This window comes from Condylostylus longicornis, unplaced genomic scaffold (assembly GCF_029603195.1).
Source record: "Condylostylus longicornis isolate FDR11 unplaced genomic scaffold, ASM2960319v2 ptg000022l, whole genome shotgun sequence".
NCBI lineage: Eukaryota > Metazoa > Arthropoda > Insecta > Diptera > Dolichopodidae > Condylostylus > Condylostylus longicornis.
In genome coordinates, this window is record NW_026577991.1 from 6,246,710 (window position 1) to 6,268,088 (window position 21,379).

General features: G+C 25.1%; 1 protein-coding gene across 1 annotated transcript in view; it reads left to right on the forward strand.

Annotated features, from left to right (window-relative positions):
* LOC129606955 (tachykinin-like peptides receptor 86C) overlaps positions 1–21,379 on the forward strand; it is a 41,370-nt gene that overhangs the window by 11,658 nt on the left and 8,333 nt on the right. Inside the window, exons 4-8 of the mRNA XM_055517605.1 lie at positions 9,419–9,540; positions 13,242–13,468; positions 14,931–15,122; positions 16,702–17,014; positions 17,447–17,933. Of these exons, the coding sequence (XP_055373580.1) occupies positions 9,419–9,540; positions 13,242–13,468; positions 14,931–15,122; positions 16,702–17,014; positions 17,447–17,933 (1,341 nt within the window). The remainder of the gene's footprint in view (positions 1–9,418; positions 9,541–13,241; positions 13,469–14,930; positions 15,123–16,701; positions 17,015–17,446; positions 17,934–21,379) is intronic.

A 21,379-nucleotide genomic window follows, 5' to 3' on the forward strand; every position in this document is an offset into this window, starting at 1 on the left:
CATAAATAAATTTGATGTAAATAATTTAATAAACGCAGTGAATTTTCACGAGTTTTAAGCTTTTTGAATAGGAAGTTGCCACAACAATTACACAATCACTGCTTAATCAGCATTTGGGTAAAATCCAAATCTCGATCATTCAATCTGCACATTTTCCAACAATTCTATAAAAAATTATAGTAAAATTTAATTTTCAGGTCCTTAGGTTCTTTGGAATAATGAATAAGTCTATTAATAACTACCCAAAAACTTTTAAAACCACAAAATTTACAAATATTTCAAAAAAGTAGATGAGGACGTGATAACCATTAATTTATTTTAAAATATCCTTTTTCTTTCTTAAATCTACTCCTATATAATAGATTAATCGTCTACAAAATAGTTTAATAATTTGATTCCAACATAAAAACCACAAAAAAAAATCCCATAAAAAATACTGAAATAGAATCCATAATTACATTTGGTTCGACCCAATTATGTTACAAGAGTATTTAAAATTTTATTTTATTTTAAGCGACCTAAGCATATTGATTTGATAGCGAATATAATTTTTTTTTTTGTTATCCTTATTTAATATCCTTATTTTATTAGGGAAAAAATACCTCTATGAATACTACAAAATATCTATTTAATTTTAAATGGGATTTTTAAATGGCATACTATGTAAAATAAAAAAATTTTTACATAAAATGGAAAGGATATGTTGAATCCTTATACTTTAATCCTTACTTTTATTAGAGAATGAAATGTGAAATGAAAGAAACGATAAACTAATTTTGATATTTTCGTCATATTTTCATTTAAAAAATTAAAATAAAATGTAGTTTTCTTTGTTTTACTCTGCCTGTTCGTCCCGTTCTTGTGTTTGCTTAAGGTTTTCAGTAATTTTTACGATATTCAATTGAAATTTAACAACGAATACAATATTATGGGAAGAATATTTTCATTGACCTATTTTGTCTTATCCCAGAGGTTAGATTTTTGAAAGTAGTACCATCTACAGTATTTATTGAACCAAAATCTAAAACAATTTTTCAATGCCACAAACCTAGATACAATACTGCTTAGTTAATTCTACTGTAAAGTACAATAGACAAATTTTATTTAGACAAATTATTTATTAGAATTTACCATTATTTTGAATCAGTTTTTGTTTAACTCTTTCGTGCGTTATCGGAAAATAACATAGCCTTTCAAAATTATCGAAATTTCGGATTAAGGCAAGAAACTTCTTCGAAATTTTAAAGTTTTTCGAATTTTTTGCTTTTATAGCAAAGAACTTTATCCTTATCAAAGAAATATTAATATTTTGTTTTAGCTAAGCTTATTTTCGCATTGTTTTTATATATGTCTTATCCTAAAAGTATGCAATAAGAAACATTATATTTAAGAAAGAAATTGCAATAAAACTTTGCTGTTTATTTTTTCTGGAATGCTTTCAATTAATTAAAGGAAATGTGCTTTACGATATTTTGATTAAAACTGATTTGTTTTTTCAAACTATTTATCTTAAATATCGTTTATCGTATTCTATAAGAATATTAAAATTCTAACATAATATTATTCAATTATATTTGCACATACTTCTACTTTCCTAGAAAAAAGAAAATTTTTAAAAGGTTCAAATTTTAAAATTTAGAAAATATGTTTCTAAAATACACCTGTTTTCATGCATATTAAACACCTGTTGTGAATTCTTCCAAGAAAATAATATTATTTCTCAATAAATATTGATTGTTATGGAAAATAAATGGATTATTAATGTGGTTAATATCTTCATAATCAAATAAAATTTTATGATAATTTACTTCGTACAATTCCATTGAAAGTTTTTTGTATAATTTGAACAAAGGTCTTAATCTTAATAAAACTGGTATAATACACTCCGTTTATTTAGATTTCTTCTGCAAATTCAGAAATTTTATTAGATACCGATCGGGAAAATAAAATTCTTCAGTCTAGTGGGTTCAGAATGCATGCTTTAAGCAACCATATTTTAAAATTAAGAATATTTATATCATTTGCCACCGGGAAATATTCTCATATTCTTAAAGAATATTTACCCATTTTCTTTTTGTAATAACCTAGATAATGTTGTATACCTTTACAATAATAATTATTTGAACATCAAATTTAATGTTAATTAAGCATATAGAAAATTATTAAACATATGTAAACAGTTTGTTAAAAATTATGTAATGTTGTAAAATGTTATTACAATGTATTAAAAAATATAAAATTAAATATGAATGCCATTAAACTATATATAAAATTCAGGTTGGTAATTACTTGCTTCTATATTAAAATGAAAGTGAAATATCTGTTTTATAAAATTTGCGGAAATAGCACTTTAGCTAGCAAATAAATTTTGCAAAAATTTTAAGACAGCACATTGAACTGGATGATACTTAATAATATGAGTCAAAAGCAAAATTTTTAGAACCATCAGTGGCGGAAATAAAAAACCAAAATCATGTTGCATACATTTAGGAGGAAATTAGAGAAATAAATGGGAATTTCTTATAAATTTTTCATTTCAAATTTAAAATATTTTTTTACGATAACAATAATGCGAATTCAATTTTCATGAAAAACAAATATATTTTAGTGGTGGAATTGGCATAACGTTTAACAAAATATGAAGAAAACGGTAAAGTGAAATTTCGTTTGAATTATCCTTGCAATTTATTAAAAATATTCAATAACCTAAAGTTTTAATATAAATTTTGTTTCTTTAATGAAAATAGTGGCTTAGTTTATAATATTTTTTTTATTGCATACCCTTTGGAGGAAACTAAAAAAAAAAGAAGCGACGACACACAATTCTTAAATTAAGATTCTAAAATCTCAATTTTTAGAAATCGTAAGATATATTAAAAAATTACTCCTTCAATCGCAAGAGAATAAGGTTCTTTTCACTAAAACTACTTAAGTGAACATGAAAACCAAAAATATCTCGCTCTATGTTATTTATGATTTTCTCTATATATTCTCTTTTTTTTAATTTTTATGAAAAATATTCTGTAATAATAATAATAATAATAAAAAAACATATTATATACTATTATGTATATTATGTACATATTAAGTATGTAATCTTGTATAATTTATTACTCTTAATAATATAAAAAAAATGATAATTATGAAACATCAAAAGATTTTATTAATTGTTTTTTTATTATTATTAAATTTCGTCATGTCAAAATTATATTCAATAGGTTTTGCGTAATAATTTGTTAATTGCATACAATAATGATCTTTTCAAGGATATTATATACATATAAAATAATAATTATTACAATAATAATGTTCGAAGCAATTAAGTCAAAAATTATAAAAATATTATTGTGCTTTAGTTAGCAAATTTTTAAATAAAAAATGTGATTTTTTTAATAAACTAAAAAAAAAGAAATTATTTTGTAATTTAATATGAATAAAAAATAAATTTACTTCACATTCTTAAATAATTGGCCTATAAATAAATTATTAGAGTTATTACAAAATATTTGGTCTATAAAATAAGTTATCGCGTTATAATAATAATAAATTAGGAATTTTTAAATTTCTACATCGTAAAAATGTAATATCGTAAAAAATTAATATCGTAAAATGTAATATCGTAAACATATAACATCGTAAATTTTAAAATCGTAAAATACAAGGTTCTCTTTAATGACAAGAAATGTGGATTAATTTTATTGCATTGCACGCAATCCGAGAAGAATTGAAATTAAAAATAATTATGGGATATCCGGCAATTTTTGAAAAAATTAAAAATATATTTATATTACAGATACAAATCTATTCTATCGGTTTGTATCCTTAATTGAATTTTATAAAAAATACAGTATTGTTTTTTCACGGAATATTATAGCATTTTGCATTTTGTAAATTTATTTACTTCTTCCAGTTGTAACGATGACGTTTAATAATATTCTAAGATTTTGATATGTGTATTGTGATACGTTATTCTTCAATTACATTCTTTAATTAATTAGATTATAGTAAACGCAAACTATTCTATGAAACTAAATTTCACAAATCACTGAGCTCAAGTTTAACATAAACATTATATTACTAATAAAGTATGCGACTTTTCGATCATACAATTAGAATTATTAATTGACATATTTAACTCCGTCTATATGTGGGGGTTCAACCGAATTTATGGTTAATTGTAAAGAATTTTACATTATTATTATACAGTTTGAAGCTTAGTTAGTATATAATACTTCTTTTCCAGTACAAAATAATATAAAATTTTCCAAGTTACTTACACAACACGAATGCGCATATACATTATGGAACATGTAGTTAATAAAACGAACAACATTTATTGTTATCCCGGATAATAAAATAAAAATAGCAATAATAAAAATTCTCCTTAATTTATGCACTCATTAACATTAAAAGTAATTTCGAAATCAATTCCGAAAACAGCAATAACAAAAAAAAAACAGCAACAAAAAAAAATTAAAAATTAAAAAACCACAAAATGAAAATTTTTGTTTATTCTCTCTCTCTCTTTTTGCTTATTCTCACTTTATTGTTATAACATTGACAGTTAACGCTCAACAAACATGAAATAAAATAAATTTAAGGATTTTATGTCATTGAAAATGAGAAAAACAAAAAAACGAAAAATAAAAAAACACAAAATTTTCTTTAAATTTCTTTAAGTCTCAAGACCTTTAATGCTCGTTATTATTGCTTTGTTTTTTTTTGGTTTCCAAATTTTTGAAGGAGGATTTAATTAACAATCACACATGTCTTGAATGTGAGATTAAAATGTGTAGAATGTGAGAGCATTTTCAAGAATCCTTTAAGAAATAAAAGTTTTTTTTTTTTTTTAATTAGAAAATTCTTCATTATGGTTAATTATTAGGCTCTCTGTATTAATTGTTAAATATTAAAAGAAGAAACAAAGTTACTCTAGTACTAGTCTCCTGAAAGCTTTTATTGTAGAAGATATTTTTGGGCTTCTAGTTAAAGATGTGGCCAGAATTCAGCAATAATTCTGTGTTCTTCGTTTTTTGGATTTAAAGGATATATTCCCGTCTAAGAGTTTAAGATTATGCTTGCACTTTTAAGGTATAATATTGTTAATCTATGTGGATACTTGTAAGATCATTAATATAAAAGAAGTATTTATAAGTAAAGTGTAATATCAAGGTCAAGTTTATTTTTCACGTTTTATTTTCTTATTTTCTTAATTTTTAACAAATCAACAGAATAAGAAAAGTTTTTAATGCAGACATTTGGGAATTTCATTAATTACATATAAAATGCCTAAAAATTTTTACCTTTATTTTGAAAAAAATAATTTCAAGGATAATAATATTCTCAGTCTACTGCTGTACTAAATACTATACGTGATTTCTTAACTTCTTGAGAAAAAATATTTTGTTTTTAGGATAAAGAGTTAAAGTAAAAATTTTAATGTTTAATTGAAATTAATTTGGTGTACACACATACCTCTATATAAAGTCGGATTAATTATTATTTACCACGATAATTTTTCTTTGAAATAAATTCTAGTCTACTTAGCTCTATATATAGTGTATTTCTCGAATTATAACAATTAGTATGGTGGCTTTTTTTGAGAAAAATCTTGTTTTTGAGTAATTCAAATTTTAAGATTAAATTTCATAATTAAAAATAATTAAATTTATTATTAAATTTTAAAAACTCACTGAGAGACGTTAATAATTACCAAAAATGTCAACGGAATATAAGGGACATGAACAAGAATTTAAATTTAAAATGAAATAAAGAAAGCTTGAATCTCCACAATATTGTTCTCATTCAAGAACACAAGATCAATTAACAATACGGCAAAATTTTGTGAACAAACCAAAGGTCAAGTAATAGGAATTTTCGCAACCGAATCTACATTCATATTTGCTCAAAAAATGCATGTTCTTTTTCTATATTCTAAAAATAAATTTAATCTGGCGGAATCTACTATTGTGAGAGCCAAAATCTGGCCGTTTGTAGATCTGCTAATCTCGCATTTCTAAAAAAACCAATGACTCCAGACAGTATTACTATGGTTTTTATGATCATTTTTCAATCTTAATTATTATTGTGTGGGAAGTTTCAGTTATATGCCTAGATTATGGCTCATATTATACGATATTATTTTAATTGACGTCACATTTTTATATTTTCAAAAATTCTACATATTATTTTAAGAATAATTTATTGTTGTTGTTAATTTTATGGACCATACAAAGTGTTACCACCATGAAGATTATCCTATTTTAAATATTTCTTTTGAATCATAAAATTTTTAATAAATTAAAAGTATTACAATATTGCTAGGATGTCCTTTTACTTTAAAAACACATCATTCTTATTTCATTCTTATTATTATCCTGACTCATTAATATTAAATCTAGAGGAAATAATCTTCATTTTAGAGATTGCCTTTAAAAAAAATTAAATTTTGGTTTGGGCAGTGGGTCCATATAGTTAAAATTAATTGAATAATTAAAGGACACTTTGTTTTGGAGAAAAAAAATTTCCTAAAATTAAATTCGATTCTTTAAGCAAATTAATTATGGTTTGATTTTAAACTAGTTATTAAATTTAATAAGAAAGAATTAATTTTTATTAAGCTTTAATATTAATTTTATGAGCCATAATTTTATTATATTTAAAGGTCTTACTTTTAATATTAACTTAAAGGACATTTCACGTGTAATATTAATAAGGATATAAAATTTAATTAATTTTTCTTTCATTTTATCGAAATATGAAGGTATGAGTAAAAATATTTGATTAGAAAATATTTTTCTTGTAATTTTTTAAAGAAAAAAAAAATTTAACGAAAATTGCATATATTTAGGAGATTATTCTTAATTTCCTAGTGTTTGTATAAAATTATACTTAAAGGCATTCCTGGTCTTATTTTTAATATAAACTTCTGTTTTTTGGAAATTAAAGGAAATTAGAAAACAAAGAGGATTGTTCTTGTAATTTTTAAAGAAAAATAATTTTTTATAAAAATTGCATACATTTAGGGGATTTTTTTTTTTTTTTTAATTTCTCGCATAAATCGTGTTTTTTGAAAAATTTTTGCTTTATTCGATTTTAAATTTTTAAAATTTGTTTTACAAGTTTAATGTGTTGGAAAATTAATATAGATTTAAGACCTTCTTACAGGGGGGCATCTCAAAATTTTCTCTATAAATTAAAATGAGCAAAAATTTTAGCGAGAAGAGGAAACATTAATATTAAAATGCGTGCTTCTCTATTGTATGAAAATAGGAGATACATGAAAACCATTCAACAGAATGAAAAAAAATTCATCTTTTAAGACCGCAATATATTTTTGGTTTATCCAAGAAAAACTCTAAATATTAAGAGGTTGTAGTCTATATTATTAATTAATTTGATTCAAAGTAACTAAAATTATTTGTTGATTTTCTTAAAGAAATCATTAAAATTTGTGAAAACTTTAATTTTCATGAAAATTTTCTTCATCTTGCTGAATAATTTCTATATTCTTTTGGCAGACAAATAGAAAAATATTGATTTTTTCTTTAATACTAGAACAGGATGCTTTGCATTAAATTTTAGGAAATTCAAACAATATTTTTGTTTTTGCTTTGTTGGTTTATTTCTTTGTTTTGTTTCGAAAAGAGGAGAAAGGATAAATAAATATTTTTTTTTTGTATTTAAGAAGAAAATTCAATATTTTTATTTTTAGAAGGTTAAAGTCTTGGAAAATTTTACTGGTATTATAGAGAAAACTAATAATAGAAAATATTAATAGAATCAAATAAAAAATTATAATAGAATTTTTTATTGTATTTTTAAATTCAGTTAAAAATTTGATTTAAAAGAAAAATTGCTAGAAAGTAAGAAATTACATTCTTTCTCTTTGATCATTCCCCAATTTTTTATAAATCTGAATTCCATAGAGTTCTATAGAATTGAATAATGAATACGTTGTTTAAAGCTTATGAAGAAAATTATTGAAAATTTTTGTAATAATTTTTTTTCAAGCCATTTTTTTTATAAAGCAAAAATTTTTTATTAATTTTCATAACGTTTGAACAGATTTCCAAAAAATAATATGAAATAAGTTTATTTTATTGAAATCGGAATTGATATCTAGAATTTTTGAACCATTTGTTTTATGATTTTTGTAATAATAACTAAAACAATTCATATCCTTTCATCCTTTCGAAAAAGATGGTTTCTTGAATAAAATTTATGGGAAATATTTGAATAAAATTTAATTTTCAAGTGAAAAGCAAATAATACGTTTTTTTTTTTACGATCATATCATCATATTATATTTATGATCTAGCACGTATACAATTACATGATTATATTTTTATTATGTTATTGATTATTGATTAGCTATGTATATGTCATTGCGCATCAGTCTAAGATTTTAGATTTTAAATAAAAACTTTAGTACAAAATTCAGCAAGTTTTTGTGTCATTCAAGCTGAATTGGATAAGAGAGAGAATAGAGGAGATTTAGCCGTAACACTAAATGGGCTAAAGTAGGTTTAGGGTATCTATGCGGGGAGCGTGTTAATTAAATCAGATTTTGGAAAACAATACAATTGAAAAACAGTATTATAAATTTTTTAAATTAAATTTTTGGTCGAAATTTTTCTACCGCAAATTTCCCCCTAAAATTTATGTCCCCGGGAAAGTTTACTGCTATCAGTGCTTTGGTCATTTGGAAATTTCTTGAAAGAGTCTTGAGATACTTGAATATACTGAAGAACTTTGCAAAACTAGAGTCTTATAAGATTTTCTATAAAATCAACAACAAATTTGATAATTTTCAAATCATTTTCGATTATTTAATAAAGTTGGCAAAAAATAGTAGCTTATATCAGGTATTGAAATATGTGAGAAGACTTAGAATTACCGAGGAAGTCGCAAATTTCCTAATTGTTATAATTTAATCGATTTTTTCTTCAATACACAAAAAAAAAATTAGTAATAATGCCACAAACGCATAGCCTAATTAAAGTTGATAAAGACTTACAAATATTTGTTTGTGTGTATTTCATATATAATTAAAATTCTATTAAAAAATTATAATCCTATAAAAAATGTTCCTTATTAAATTCAATTTCCTTAAATCCCGAAAATATCATGAAAGAAAAAAAATCTCGTGTAAAATATTTTTAAAACAACATGTAATTGAAATAAAATTCTATAAGGATTAAGAAAAAAAAACCATGAATTTAAAAACAAAGAGATTTAGGAATGGGAAAATTTTGAAATTTTAATTCTACGCTCTTCATTCTATCAAAATAATCCGATTTATAAGGAGGTCACAGCCCATATACAGATAGAAAAAAATAAAAATATAAAATTATTTTGATATTTTTTTTAATCCTTATATTAATTTTGATATTTTTTTTACATATTTTATTTATAGAGCACGACCAACAAGATTTTTATCTAAGATGATAATTCTTGGAATTTGGATAGCGGCATTATCATTTGCAATACCATTTGCTATAGCATTTCGTGTTGTTCAACTAACTGAAAAATTTCGAGGTAATTTGTTGTTTTATTTTTTTTATTCTCTTGAATTTTGAAAAAAAAAAATCTTAAAAAATGCTGGAATTTATTTACGCACAAGGAATTCGAATTGTGTACAAATTAAGTAAAAAACAATACAATTAATAGTGGTGAGCTCATAATATAGAAAATGTGAGTGAGAGAAGAAAAGAGAGAGAATTTTAAGAATGGAGAGAGAATATTATTGTCAAGCATTATTGTAATGAGATTCTTTCCACCCACATGAGTTCCCGTTTCTGTTAACTGTTAATTGTTATGAATACTTGTATAATAAAATTAAAAAAAAAAATGCTCCCCCTAGGACAGATATCGCTAGTGGGGCGTTTCGTACTTCATAGTTGTTCGCCAATCAGACAATTCTCCTTTACGATTCTTATGACATCTCCGAAGCTTCCCCGATGACGAGATATCAGATTCGCCGTGCATATGAAATCTAGTTTAGGTCAACATTGTCTGCTTGCGATTTAATAACCCGATATTGCTCGGCTTTTGCATTGCGTAGCAATGAACAGAAATCATATTTTGAAATAATTGATTTTGGGATATCTGTGTGTACGTAGCACGTATCCCCAAGTTTTCTTCTTCAGGTAAAATTTCAAGAATTTTTTCATGCCCCGTCAGATTATTCAACCTCCAGTTTCTTTGGAATCCGCTATGACATGGACTTGGAATTCAACATACAAGATATTACATTGTCTGCCAGCAAGCCGAATTTATCACTTACTACGATCACTTCCGCCTAGGAGACCATTATTTTAACATTTATTTTAATTTTTGCTTATTCTCCTAAATGTATGCAATTTTTTTATTATATATGAAAAGTTTTGGTATATCCATAATAATAATTCTAATTTAATTCTTATCAAAAATTATTTATTATAATTTAAAAAAAAATTAAATGTGCGTACATACAGTGCGTCCTTATTCTCCGCACAAAAAAAATTTAAACCGTACACAAGAAAATAAATAATTTTCAATTGAAAATCTTAATGCACGGCTGCTTTGAGAAAAGAGAATTATTTTTAAACACATTCCTTACAAGTTTGGAAGAAATATTCTGATTATGAAAAAGAGTGGGCTTTTTCTTTGTATGAGAGGAAATATGCAAAGAGAATATTTAAGAGAATCTAAAAAATTATAAAATATGTTGGGTACATTGCAAAATTACTCCAAGGAATGTTGAATTTTATAATAGTTTATGCTCTTCATAATTTTATAATATTATTTGCATTAATTTTCTCGGGAAAAACTTATTATACTATAAATAATGTTTCCTCTAAAATTATTTAGGATGTTTTAATAAAATGATAATTTTTATATTATTCTGAATAAAAATGAGTAGTGAATTCATAATTTAACATTTATTTCAATTTAATTCAACAAAAGTTAATATTTAACATCAAATTTTTAATATGAAACTAAAACTTTTGGAAATTTATAATAAGTTTAATTAGCAGCCAAGATGGAAAGAGGCTAAAGAAACTCACAAGCCGAATTTTTTTCAAAAATTATAAAGTTTATCAAGTTACGAGCACGTTTTACAAACACTATACACCCCTAACTCCGCCAAGAACACTATTTATATGCTATAAATTCAGAAATATGTAATTTAATCAATAAAATTGCTTTGAGGTACAGCCTGTAATTATTTTCTTTATAGCATGTAATTAAAACTTTTCTAAGTTTACTTAAATATTTTAAGAGATTGAAAGGTATGAGCATCCATATTTTGTATTAAAATGGAACAACATCTTGTTATTTTCGATGATTACTTCTTTGAATGCTATGAATATATTTCTATTCTATGCTGAAAGCAGTTTCAAATTATAATTAAGTTCTTATTAATGAAATAATAAAAACAAAGATGCTTTAATTAGTACCCGTTCCATTTGATTTGATACTTACTCAATATTACATAATTAATCAGAAAAAATTTGGATTTAAGGGAGGCATGTGAATTCGAAGAGATATTTTGTTTCTAAACATTTTTCTGCTTGTATCTAAGAAAATAAACATTTTTAATTAAAAATTTCAATAACAATAACAAGTAAAGGTTATTAATATTTTATTATTTAAAAATTTTTTGAAAGACAAGCTTCAAGCTGCCAACTGAATTGCTAATTTCAAATACATTTCAAATACATTTCATTTCCCAAACTAGAGCCAAGAACAAAACCTTTTAGAACTTATTCTCTCCTATATATAGGCAAATATATTTGATGTATATATTTAGGAGGATCGTTTATACAAAAATTAAAATGAAAGTGTGCTTGTTTGTCTGTCTTTTTTGTATTCTTAAGCTTTTATTCCGATCTCCATTAAAGCTTTGTGAAATAGGTTAGAAAACTCCCGTGATGGTTTCAGAAAAAAAAAAATTTAAATTGTTTTTTTTTTGAAAAACCTTTCGGTTCGAAGGTCGAACTGTACGAAAATTGAAACTATTTACAAATGTACGAGGCATTATTGGGAAGGTTATCAGCGAGGTTTACAACTCTTGATATTTTTGAAAATCGGCACTAGTTAAGGCTAAGAGGTTTAAGGCTAAGTAAAAGAAATCAAAAGAAAATCCGTTAGATATTGTTCTATAGGCTAGATTCAAAAAATCTGTTCGTTGCAAATCGATGATTCTTAAGTGATCAGCTCACGCTTCGGAAAATCATCTCATTTACTTGTAAACGAAGATTTCTACTACCTAATGAAAACGAATAAACAAAAAATATGGTATATCGTAAAGCACTAGAAAAAATTAATAAAAAAATTGCCACCTCCTTTCCTATGAGATCGAGGCAAAGCCATTTATAGCGTCTTCAAGAATATACCTTAAGAACGTGGAGAGATAAATGAAAAAATTTAATTCTAGGTTAAGGAACTTTTCTGTTTCCTACCACAAATTTTCGTTAAGGATTTGACGAACTTGTGAACAGAGAAAAATTTAATATAAGAAAACGTCCTCAAACAGAGAAGTTGCTGGTATTAAAAAATAATAAAATAATTTTCGTAGAAAAAAATGTTATGTTACACGTTCTTCAAAATATTCTTGTGTAGAAGAAGATATTCTTGTGTAAACAAGCAAATATTGTGGTTTACTTTAAAGTATTCTTAAGCAAATAAAAATATTCTAGAAATTAGAAATGAATATTCAAAATTTTTAAATGCAAAAATATGAAATGAAATCTTTTCATTTGAAATTTCAACAAATTTATTGGAAAATTATAAAATCTTGAATATGTGAGTAAAAGAGATGTGGTATTTACAGTCGGTGGTATTTAGATTCTTCAAAAATTAAAATTCGAAGTACCAGGTGAATTTTATAATTCTTTTTCTCGTATAAGGTAGTGGGTAGCTGTAGTAAATATCAGTAAATCCTACCCATATTCTAATAAATTTCATTTAAATATTAAATCTACTCCCACACATACACAAACAAATTTTACTTAATTTTTGTATAATTGAAAACATTCAACCTTTAAAATACATAAATAATCAAATCAATCCTGCTTGACACCCAATCAAAACCTGTTAATATTAAAATTTTATAAAATTTTCATCCCACATTTTTTCCTTTAAAATCCCGGAAATTCTAAAAATTAATTAATAAATTTTGTGAAAATTAAAAAAAATTTTTTACTTTCTAATTTGAATAATAATTTTTTTTCTTTTTTTTTTTGTATTTACAGAGGAAGATCATTATTACAATGTGACACGCCCATTTTGTGAAAATGTTAATTTAACATATGATGAATTACGTAGTTATCGTTATTATTTAGTATTTGTACAATATGTTGTACCATTGTGTGTTATAAGTTTTGTATATATACAAATGGCTGTTAAATTATGGGGATCAAGAACACCTGGTAATGCACAGGATGCAAGAGATAGAACACTTTTAATTAATAAAAAGAAGGTAAGAAGTTTTTTTTTAACAATAATTTTTTGTCGGGTTACATAGGAGGCATAAGTGACATTTTTTTCTGAAAAATTCCAATTTTGGCAACATCCACAATGTTAAAATATTATGAATCCTTCACAAAACCTAATCGTTTTTGAGATTTTTCTCTTTAACCGCATTGTATAACACGAAATGTCGAATATACGAGGGCTGTCCCAGAATTAAGTAGCCTAACCAAGAAAACACAAAAATTTTGACAAAACTTATTTTTATTTCTCAACATAGTCCCCTTTTAGGTCGATACACTTTTGCCAGCGGTGTTGAATTGCTTCGATACCATTTTTATAGTAAGAACCGGGAAACTTTGCAAAATAGCCATCAACGTCAGACTCTACCTCTTCATTTGTAAAAATTCTTCTTCCACCAAGCCATTTTTTCAAGTTTGGAAATAGAAAGTAATCTGAGGTGGATTAATCTGGTGAATAGGGTGTGTGAGGAAGCTCGACCTCATTTGGTCGAAAAGTGGAATGTTCATCTTCACAACTCGTACGGCCACGTTTAAACTGCGTTACCCAATTTTTAATCATTGCATATGAGGGAGCAGACTCCCCTAGTGTAGAATCTAGTTCACTTTTGATACCGGCTGCACTAAGACCTTTCAAATAAAAATATTGAATTATATAACGATCACCAATTTTATCCATATTAAAAATTTACTGAAAAGCTTCACTATTAATAGTCGGTAATCTGAAAAGAAAAAAAAATTAATAAAAGTGTGACAGTTAATCCTTAAAACGATAGGGCATTCCGCCAGGTTTATTTTTTTTTTTTAATTTTTGTTTTATCTTGATTAGGCTACTTAATTCTGGGACAGCCCTCGTAATACAGAACGAGAAAATAATGAGCTGACCGTCGGAATTTTCTGACATCTGTACGAATGCTTTTCAAAGTTCTAACTAACATTTTAGTAGATTGTTAGCCTTCTTATTAAATGTGTTTTAAATTTCAAAGTTTTTTTGGTGTGATCCAATTATTTCTCAAGTTGTTGTCTCAAGGTAGCCATTGCAAGAACTTATACAACCACACCAAAATTTAGTCGAATTATGAGCTATGCCATCAAATTCATTTATAAAAAATTTAGTAGCCTTATGTTGTACGGTTTCACGATATGAATAAATTTTTTTTGGAGCTGATGACGGCTACTCGGAAAAGTGTTACAATCGAACTCAAATAAAATATGGTTCTTAACATAACTGTTATACTGCCATTTGTGATCTGCTATTTGTGAAACTCATAACTGGAATTTGTGAAAATTTGGTTGTCTATATGCCTTTTTTGGTTTATCACTGTGACGAACGCATAGACAAGCCTAAACACTTTTTAATTTAATTTTCCACCCCTTCAATTTATAAAAATAAATCTGAAATTTTTTTGAATAATAATTTTTATATCAAATTTATTTCTAATTTCAATACAGGTAATAAAAATGCTTATAATTGTGGTTGTTGTCTTCGGTATTTGTTGGTTACCATTACAAACTTATAATATACTTTATGTAACATGGCCGGACATCAATGAATATCAATTTATCAATATAATATGGTTTTGTTGTGATTGGTTAGCAATGAGTAACAGTTGTTATAATCCTTTTATCTATGGAATATACAATGTAAGTATTTAAAAGAAAATTAAGTATGCATAACAGTTTTTATTTTATCACTGCTCAGTTTGTCTTGGTTCATGTCCTATTTTATGTTTTGTCCTATTTCCTTTTCTATTTTTAAATTTCATTGAAATATTGAATTATTTTTCATAATTTAATTTCATGGCAGGTGCAGAAAATGTTGCTTGCTATTCAATCCAAGAGATGAACGTGAATAGTTGAATTTATTCTGTGAATAATTTTTTTTTCTCTATAGTACAATGCGGTTGTTTCTTACGATTCTTGAATATAAATTGAAAAACAAATATTCAGTTTTGTTTATAGAGAATTTATAGAATTCATATTGTCGACCTTGAATCTACAAAAAAAAAAAACCTGAAAAGAACTAGAATAATTTCTTAAAAGTGGGAATATTGTTTATTCAAATATCGTAATTTCTATACGGTAACAATATTTTGTTAAAGTAAATATGAAATTTCACATGGAAAATGATATTTGAATGAATGCTTTAGGATTTGGAATAATTTTCATTTAAACTGTCTGAGTTTTTATTTTAAATGATAATGAGTGAGAATTGAGCACTTTTCTTAAGAACTTACAAATATCCTAGTGGAAGAATAAAAATGTTAATCAATAAATTAGTATCAAATTTAAATATTTCAAGTCCGAATGTCGAACAAATTTAAAGGATTCTAATTAGAATCGAGCTTATGTAGAGTCTAAATAAAAATTTCATTGAACGTAGCATTACTCTTTTGTGTTAGGCTTAAGAGATTTATTTTAACAATATTTCGAATTGAAATTTTTAAAAATTTTGGCTTTGCGCTTAATTATCTTAGTAACTAAGAAAGTCTTCCATTACTCTGGCTCATTCTTAGAAGTGAAATCTTATGAGCTTCAAAATGAATACAAACATAAAGTACGTATGAGTAGATAAATGACATACGCTGTCATATTCCCCGAGTTATTAATAAAAATGTAAAAATTATACGATTTTCGAAAAATTCCAATTTTGAGGCTCTTGACTCAAGAAAAAGCAAAATAATTTTAGGGTCCAAATGACCAAAATAAACAAAGTTTAAAACGAAGTTTTTTTATTGCTCTGAAGATATTCTATCAGCTTGCTTCAGGAGTGTTGTCGACCAAAATCTCATTTTTGAGGCCTCATAACTTCACATGAATCCAGAAGCTCCAGAAGGGTAGCTCAAAAACAAAATGTCACAGAGTTGTTTTTGTTCATCTGAAGGCATACTATCACCCTGCTTGAGGAGTGTTGCCGTCAAAAATTCCATCTTTGAGGGACTCCAGAAGGGTAGCTCAAAAGCAAAATGTCACAAAGTTTTTTTGTTCATTTGAAAACATTCTATCACCCTGTTTTAGGAGTACTTGAATACAGTCGAATACTGTTTTAAAACTATAGCACTCTCAAAAATATATTTTGCCCATAAATTTCCACAAAACATTTTCCCTTTAATTATTCACTTAAATTATTCTACATTTCTCACAATTTCTCCATTTTTAACATTTTGTATTAAATTTTTGAATATTTTTCATTTATTTCTTCAAAAAAAATTTTTCTTTTAAGGAAAAATTCAAACGTGAATTTAATAAACGTTTTACTGTATGCTTTTGTCGTCTTACAACAAATTCAAATGATGTTCATGATAGAACAATGTCAGTATATACAAGAGCAAGTTCAATACGTTCAACATATACATCGACAAGACGTAAAAATTTTGTATATACACCATATCATCATCATCAACAACAACAACAACAGCAACAGCATTCAAATCAATATCATAATCAGCAACAACAACAACAACATCACTTACAACAACAATTAATTGATTTGAATGGTGGCACAAATCTTATTATCGGACATTCAAATAATAATGGTAATATTATGATTTTAAAAATTATAATAATTACGATAATATTATGATAATTACGATAATGTTATAGTAATTACGATAATATTATAATAATTATGACGATATTATATTCATTACGATAATATTATGATAATTACGATAATATTATGATAACTACGATAATATAATAATTATGACGATATTATAATAATTACGATAATATTATGATAATTACGATAATATTATAATAATTACGATGATATTATGATAATTACGATAATATAATAATTATGACGATATTATAATAATTACGATATTATTATGATAATTACGATAATATTATAATAATTATGACAATATTTTAATAATTACGATCATATTATGGTAATTGCGATAATATTATGATAATTACGATAATATTATAATAATTACGATAATAAATATTTAAAATTTTAGGCAACAATAAACAATCAACAACAACGAAATTTATGAAAAAGGATAGTGGTAGCAGCTTTTACAATCCCTTAAATTTATTTGGACGTAAAGATAGTAATTCAAGTTCAAATCATAATAACAGTAATAATAATATTAATAATAATAAAAAAGATAAAAAAAATTCACGTATATTATTTGCAATACATGATTCAAGTAGCAGTGGTGATGCAATGGAATTAGTTAATTGTGGTGATAGTTTAGCTAATTCAGATAGTTATCGTAATTATACAAATGGTTATTATACATCAGCAATATATGAAGAATCAAATATTAGTGATTATAGTGGTTCAATAACATCAACATCAACAAAAGATAAAATTCGTACAACATCATCATCAAATTGTCGTTTAGATGAAATTGGTGATGGTTTAAGAAAACATATTGGACGTGTTGTTGATGCAAATCGTAATAAAATAAATTCAATGAGTTCATTACATTCAAATCAATCGCAATTACATTATAATAATCAACAACTACAACAACAACAGCAATTGCAACAACAACAACATCATCAAAATAATGATAATATATCACGTTTAGGTAGTATTAGTGGTGGTATTAGTAATATTAATAATTTAATTAATAATATTGATATTGATGATAATTTAGATAATAATGATAATAATGATGATGATGATGATGATAATAATGAACATAATAATATTGATTATAATACAATTGGTATATTAAAACGTAATATTAATAATAAAGAATCAAGTCTTCTTAATCGTACAACAAATTCAATAACAATTAATGATGATTTTATAACAAAATGATACTAAAATAATTAATTAATTATTATTATATTTTAGAAATTATCACAATATTATATAAAATAATAATTATTATTTAAAAAAAAATAATAATTATAATAGAATTAAAATGAATGATCTGAAAGAATAAGTGAATATTGTAGAAAGTAGCGATTTGAGGCAGAAATCTAAGATGACTGACTTGATGGTCATTATTACCAAATCATTTATTGCTTCATACAATTATATATAAAAATATAAAAATATATATAAAAACTGTGATTTATTTTTAGTATTTTAAGATTTTTTAATTATTTTGAATGTAGAATAGATTTTTTTTTTTCGAAAAAATTAATTATGAACAAAAAATATTTTTTTTTAATTATAATTATTTAAATTTTATTTAAATTACATTTTGGAGTAGAAAATTAATTGAGTTATTTTTGTGGCCCTATTGCTAAGTGACTAGTTGTTTCCAGACAGACAACAGTCTCTCAAATGCCATTCTGACAAGTAATATTCGGTTCTGCTTGTCCCTTTCAGTACCGTCATCTGTAGTAATTATACTACCAAGGTAGCAGAACTCAGAGATATCCTTTACCTTTGTGTTTCTCATTTCTATTGGGACATTGTTTCTGTCATTAATTCTCACATATAATTGTCCCAAATTTCATAAACATAAAAGGATTATTTTAAATGACATCAAAAATTTATTTGACGAACTAGATATCAAAAATTTTTTTTTGCAAATTTGATAACATCGTTAAAAATTTATATAATTTCTTATATTCTATACAAATCAGTCTGATATTGTTATATAATTATCCATATTTATTCACGTAATGGATTCTTATTCAAAGATCTCTCATCATCTCAAATGACTCATCTAATATAGGATGTGGGTAAATCAGGGTAAAATAACTAATATGATGTGGGTAAATAAGGGTAAAACAATTAATATGATGTGGATAAATATACAAAATATTTCTAGAAAAATTAGTATTTGAACATCGTAGATATTTAAGCACTTAATAACAATATTCTAATATTTAAAGGACAACCCTCCGTCCGTCCGTCCGTCCGTCCCAACGATAACTCAAAAACTAATTGAGTTAAGTTCACCAAATTTTCACAAATGATTAATTTTAGTAAGTTCTATAACCCTATTTAAATTAGACATGATCGGGGTACCGGTTCAGGTAGCTGCCATACAACTTTAAAAGTTATTTAGCAGACACAGTATTTTGAAAAACACATAGTACTGAAATTTTGCATAAATTAATATGGTAATACGGCAACTTAAAGCCATAGTCTGCCCCATAATTAGTTATGGCATCTTTGTTCGCATATAGGATAACAAATTCGTACGGGTATCACAGAGTTGACAAGGTCAACCCTTTTTTTTTTCTCGTTTGTCTTAATTTTTCTTATAATTTAAAATTTAAATTTAAATTATCATTAATATTATTTTGAATTTAATTTCATTTATTAATTTCTTTATTAATTTCAATTAATTTATATGAATTATTTATTAAATATAATATTAAAATTAAGGTTCGAATTAAATTGATTAAATTTTAAACTTAAAATAATTGATTGAAATAAATTTTCAAGCAGAGAAAAATTCGTGTAAAAAAAAAATCAGTATTAATTGAAAATTTTAATCAAATAATTAGAATTTTAAGGAAATTAGAATTGAAAAATAGAAAATAAAATATTTTATTAGAAAAAAAAAAAATTTTAAATTTAGCACAGTTTTTTAATGATTAGCCCACTGCAACTAGCTCCTCTCGTACAAGGTTATGGCAAGAATGTAAAACAAAAAATTACCAAATATTGGTTGGGTAGCATATCTCTGGCAAAGTCTCTTATATCTCTATAATTCCCGTGGAACAACTTCTCTGGATATTGCTCCTCCTAGGTTCTGAAAGATTTTCAAAAAAAATTAGGCTGACATCATATCATGCTGTTTAGTATTGCGAAAGTCTTGAAAAACTAATCAGCTTACTTCAGAAATTAAACTGATTAAAAAATGTCTCCCTATAAACTTAAAATAGGACCAGGCTTCTAATTCAGTAGACCGGTAAATTTACTTCTTTTCTAATGTATTTTTTGTTAAAGTAAACAGAAACACATAACCTTCCGAATACACTCAAAGAGTACAAAACTGATAAACATTGCGTGCATAAATTTCTTCCATAATATTTTGAAAATGTGCCAAATAAAACAGAAATCCTGATATTGTAATCAAATTTAATTTAAGTATTAGACCCTATTACAAGAACAGCAAAATATTACAGCAAAAATTGTAAATTATTAATTTGAATACTAGACTGAATTATGATCCGAATGGGGATGAGAATAGAAAATAGGAAACAAATAAAAAATATCAATAAAATATTTTTGATTATTGCATCTAAAAATCTTTAAACAAAACACGACATATTTTCATCCCATTAAATATTAAAAATTTTTTCTGTAGATAAAAGGACAACAATAAAGGACATTGAAAATTAAAAAGAAAAAAATATCGTAATGAACATGAAAATTTTAATATTAAAATATTCAATATGGAAGAATCAATTTTGCATCATAAAATATTTATCGATTCTTCGTAATAGAAAATTGTACTCCTATTATTCTTAGTAAACGCAGCGGACAAAGTTAGAGAAATACTTTGAAACAGAATGGAATCGCCTAACGTATTGTAAAAACATTAGTTGTGGATTGTAGATTATAAATAAGGTCGTCATCCATTCCGACCTAAAAAACATTTATTGTGCCCATTCCACGAACGCTCAATGTCTTCCATAGAACACTTTCCCGAGATCCACATTTCTAATAAATATTTTTTCATATGCTGAATTATTAGTCCAATCGATCAAAAAAAATTCTGGTGTTTTATTACTACATGAGGAGCAAAAAATCAGCACGAATGACTATGAAAATATTGTTGAAAAAATCCAATTACCTATAATGAAAATTTCAGCGAAAAATAAAAAAAATTTGAGCGAAAAATTATTTTCTCGAAAATTTCCATATAGCTTCTCAGAATTAGCTGGAAAAAATTGGAATTATTGAATTGTCATTAGTGAATAAAAAATATTCAATTTATAAAATTCGGAGAAATTCCTCATCTACC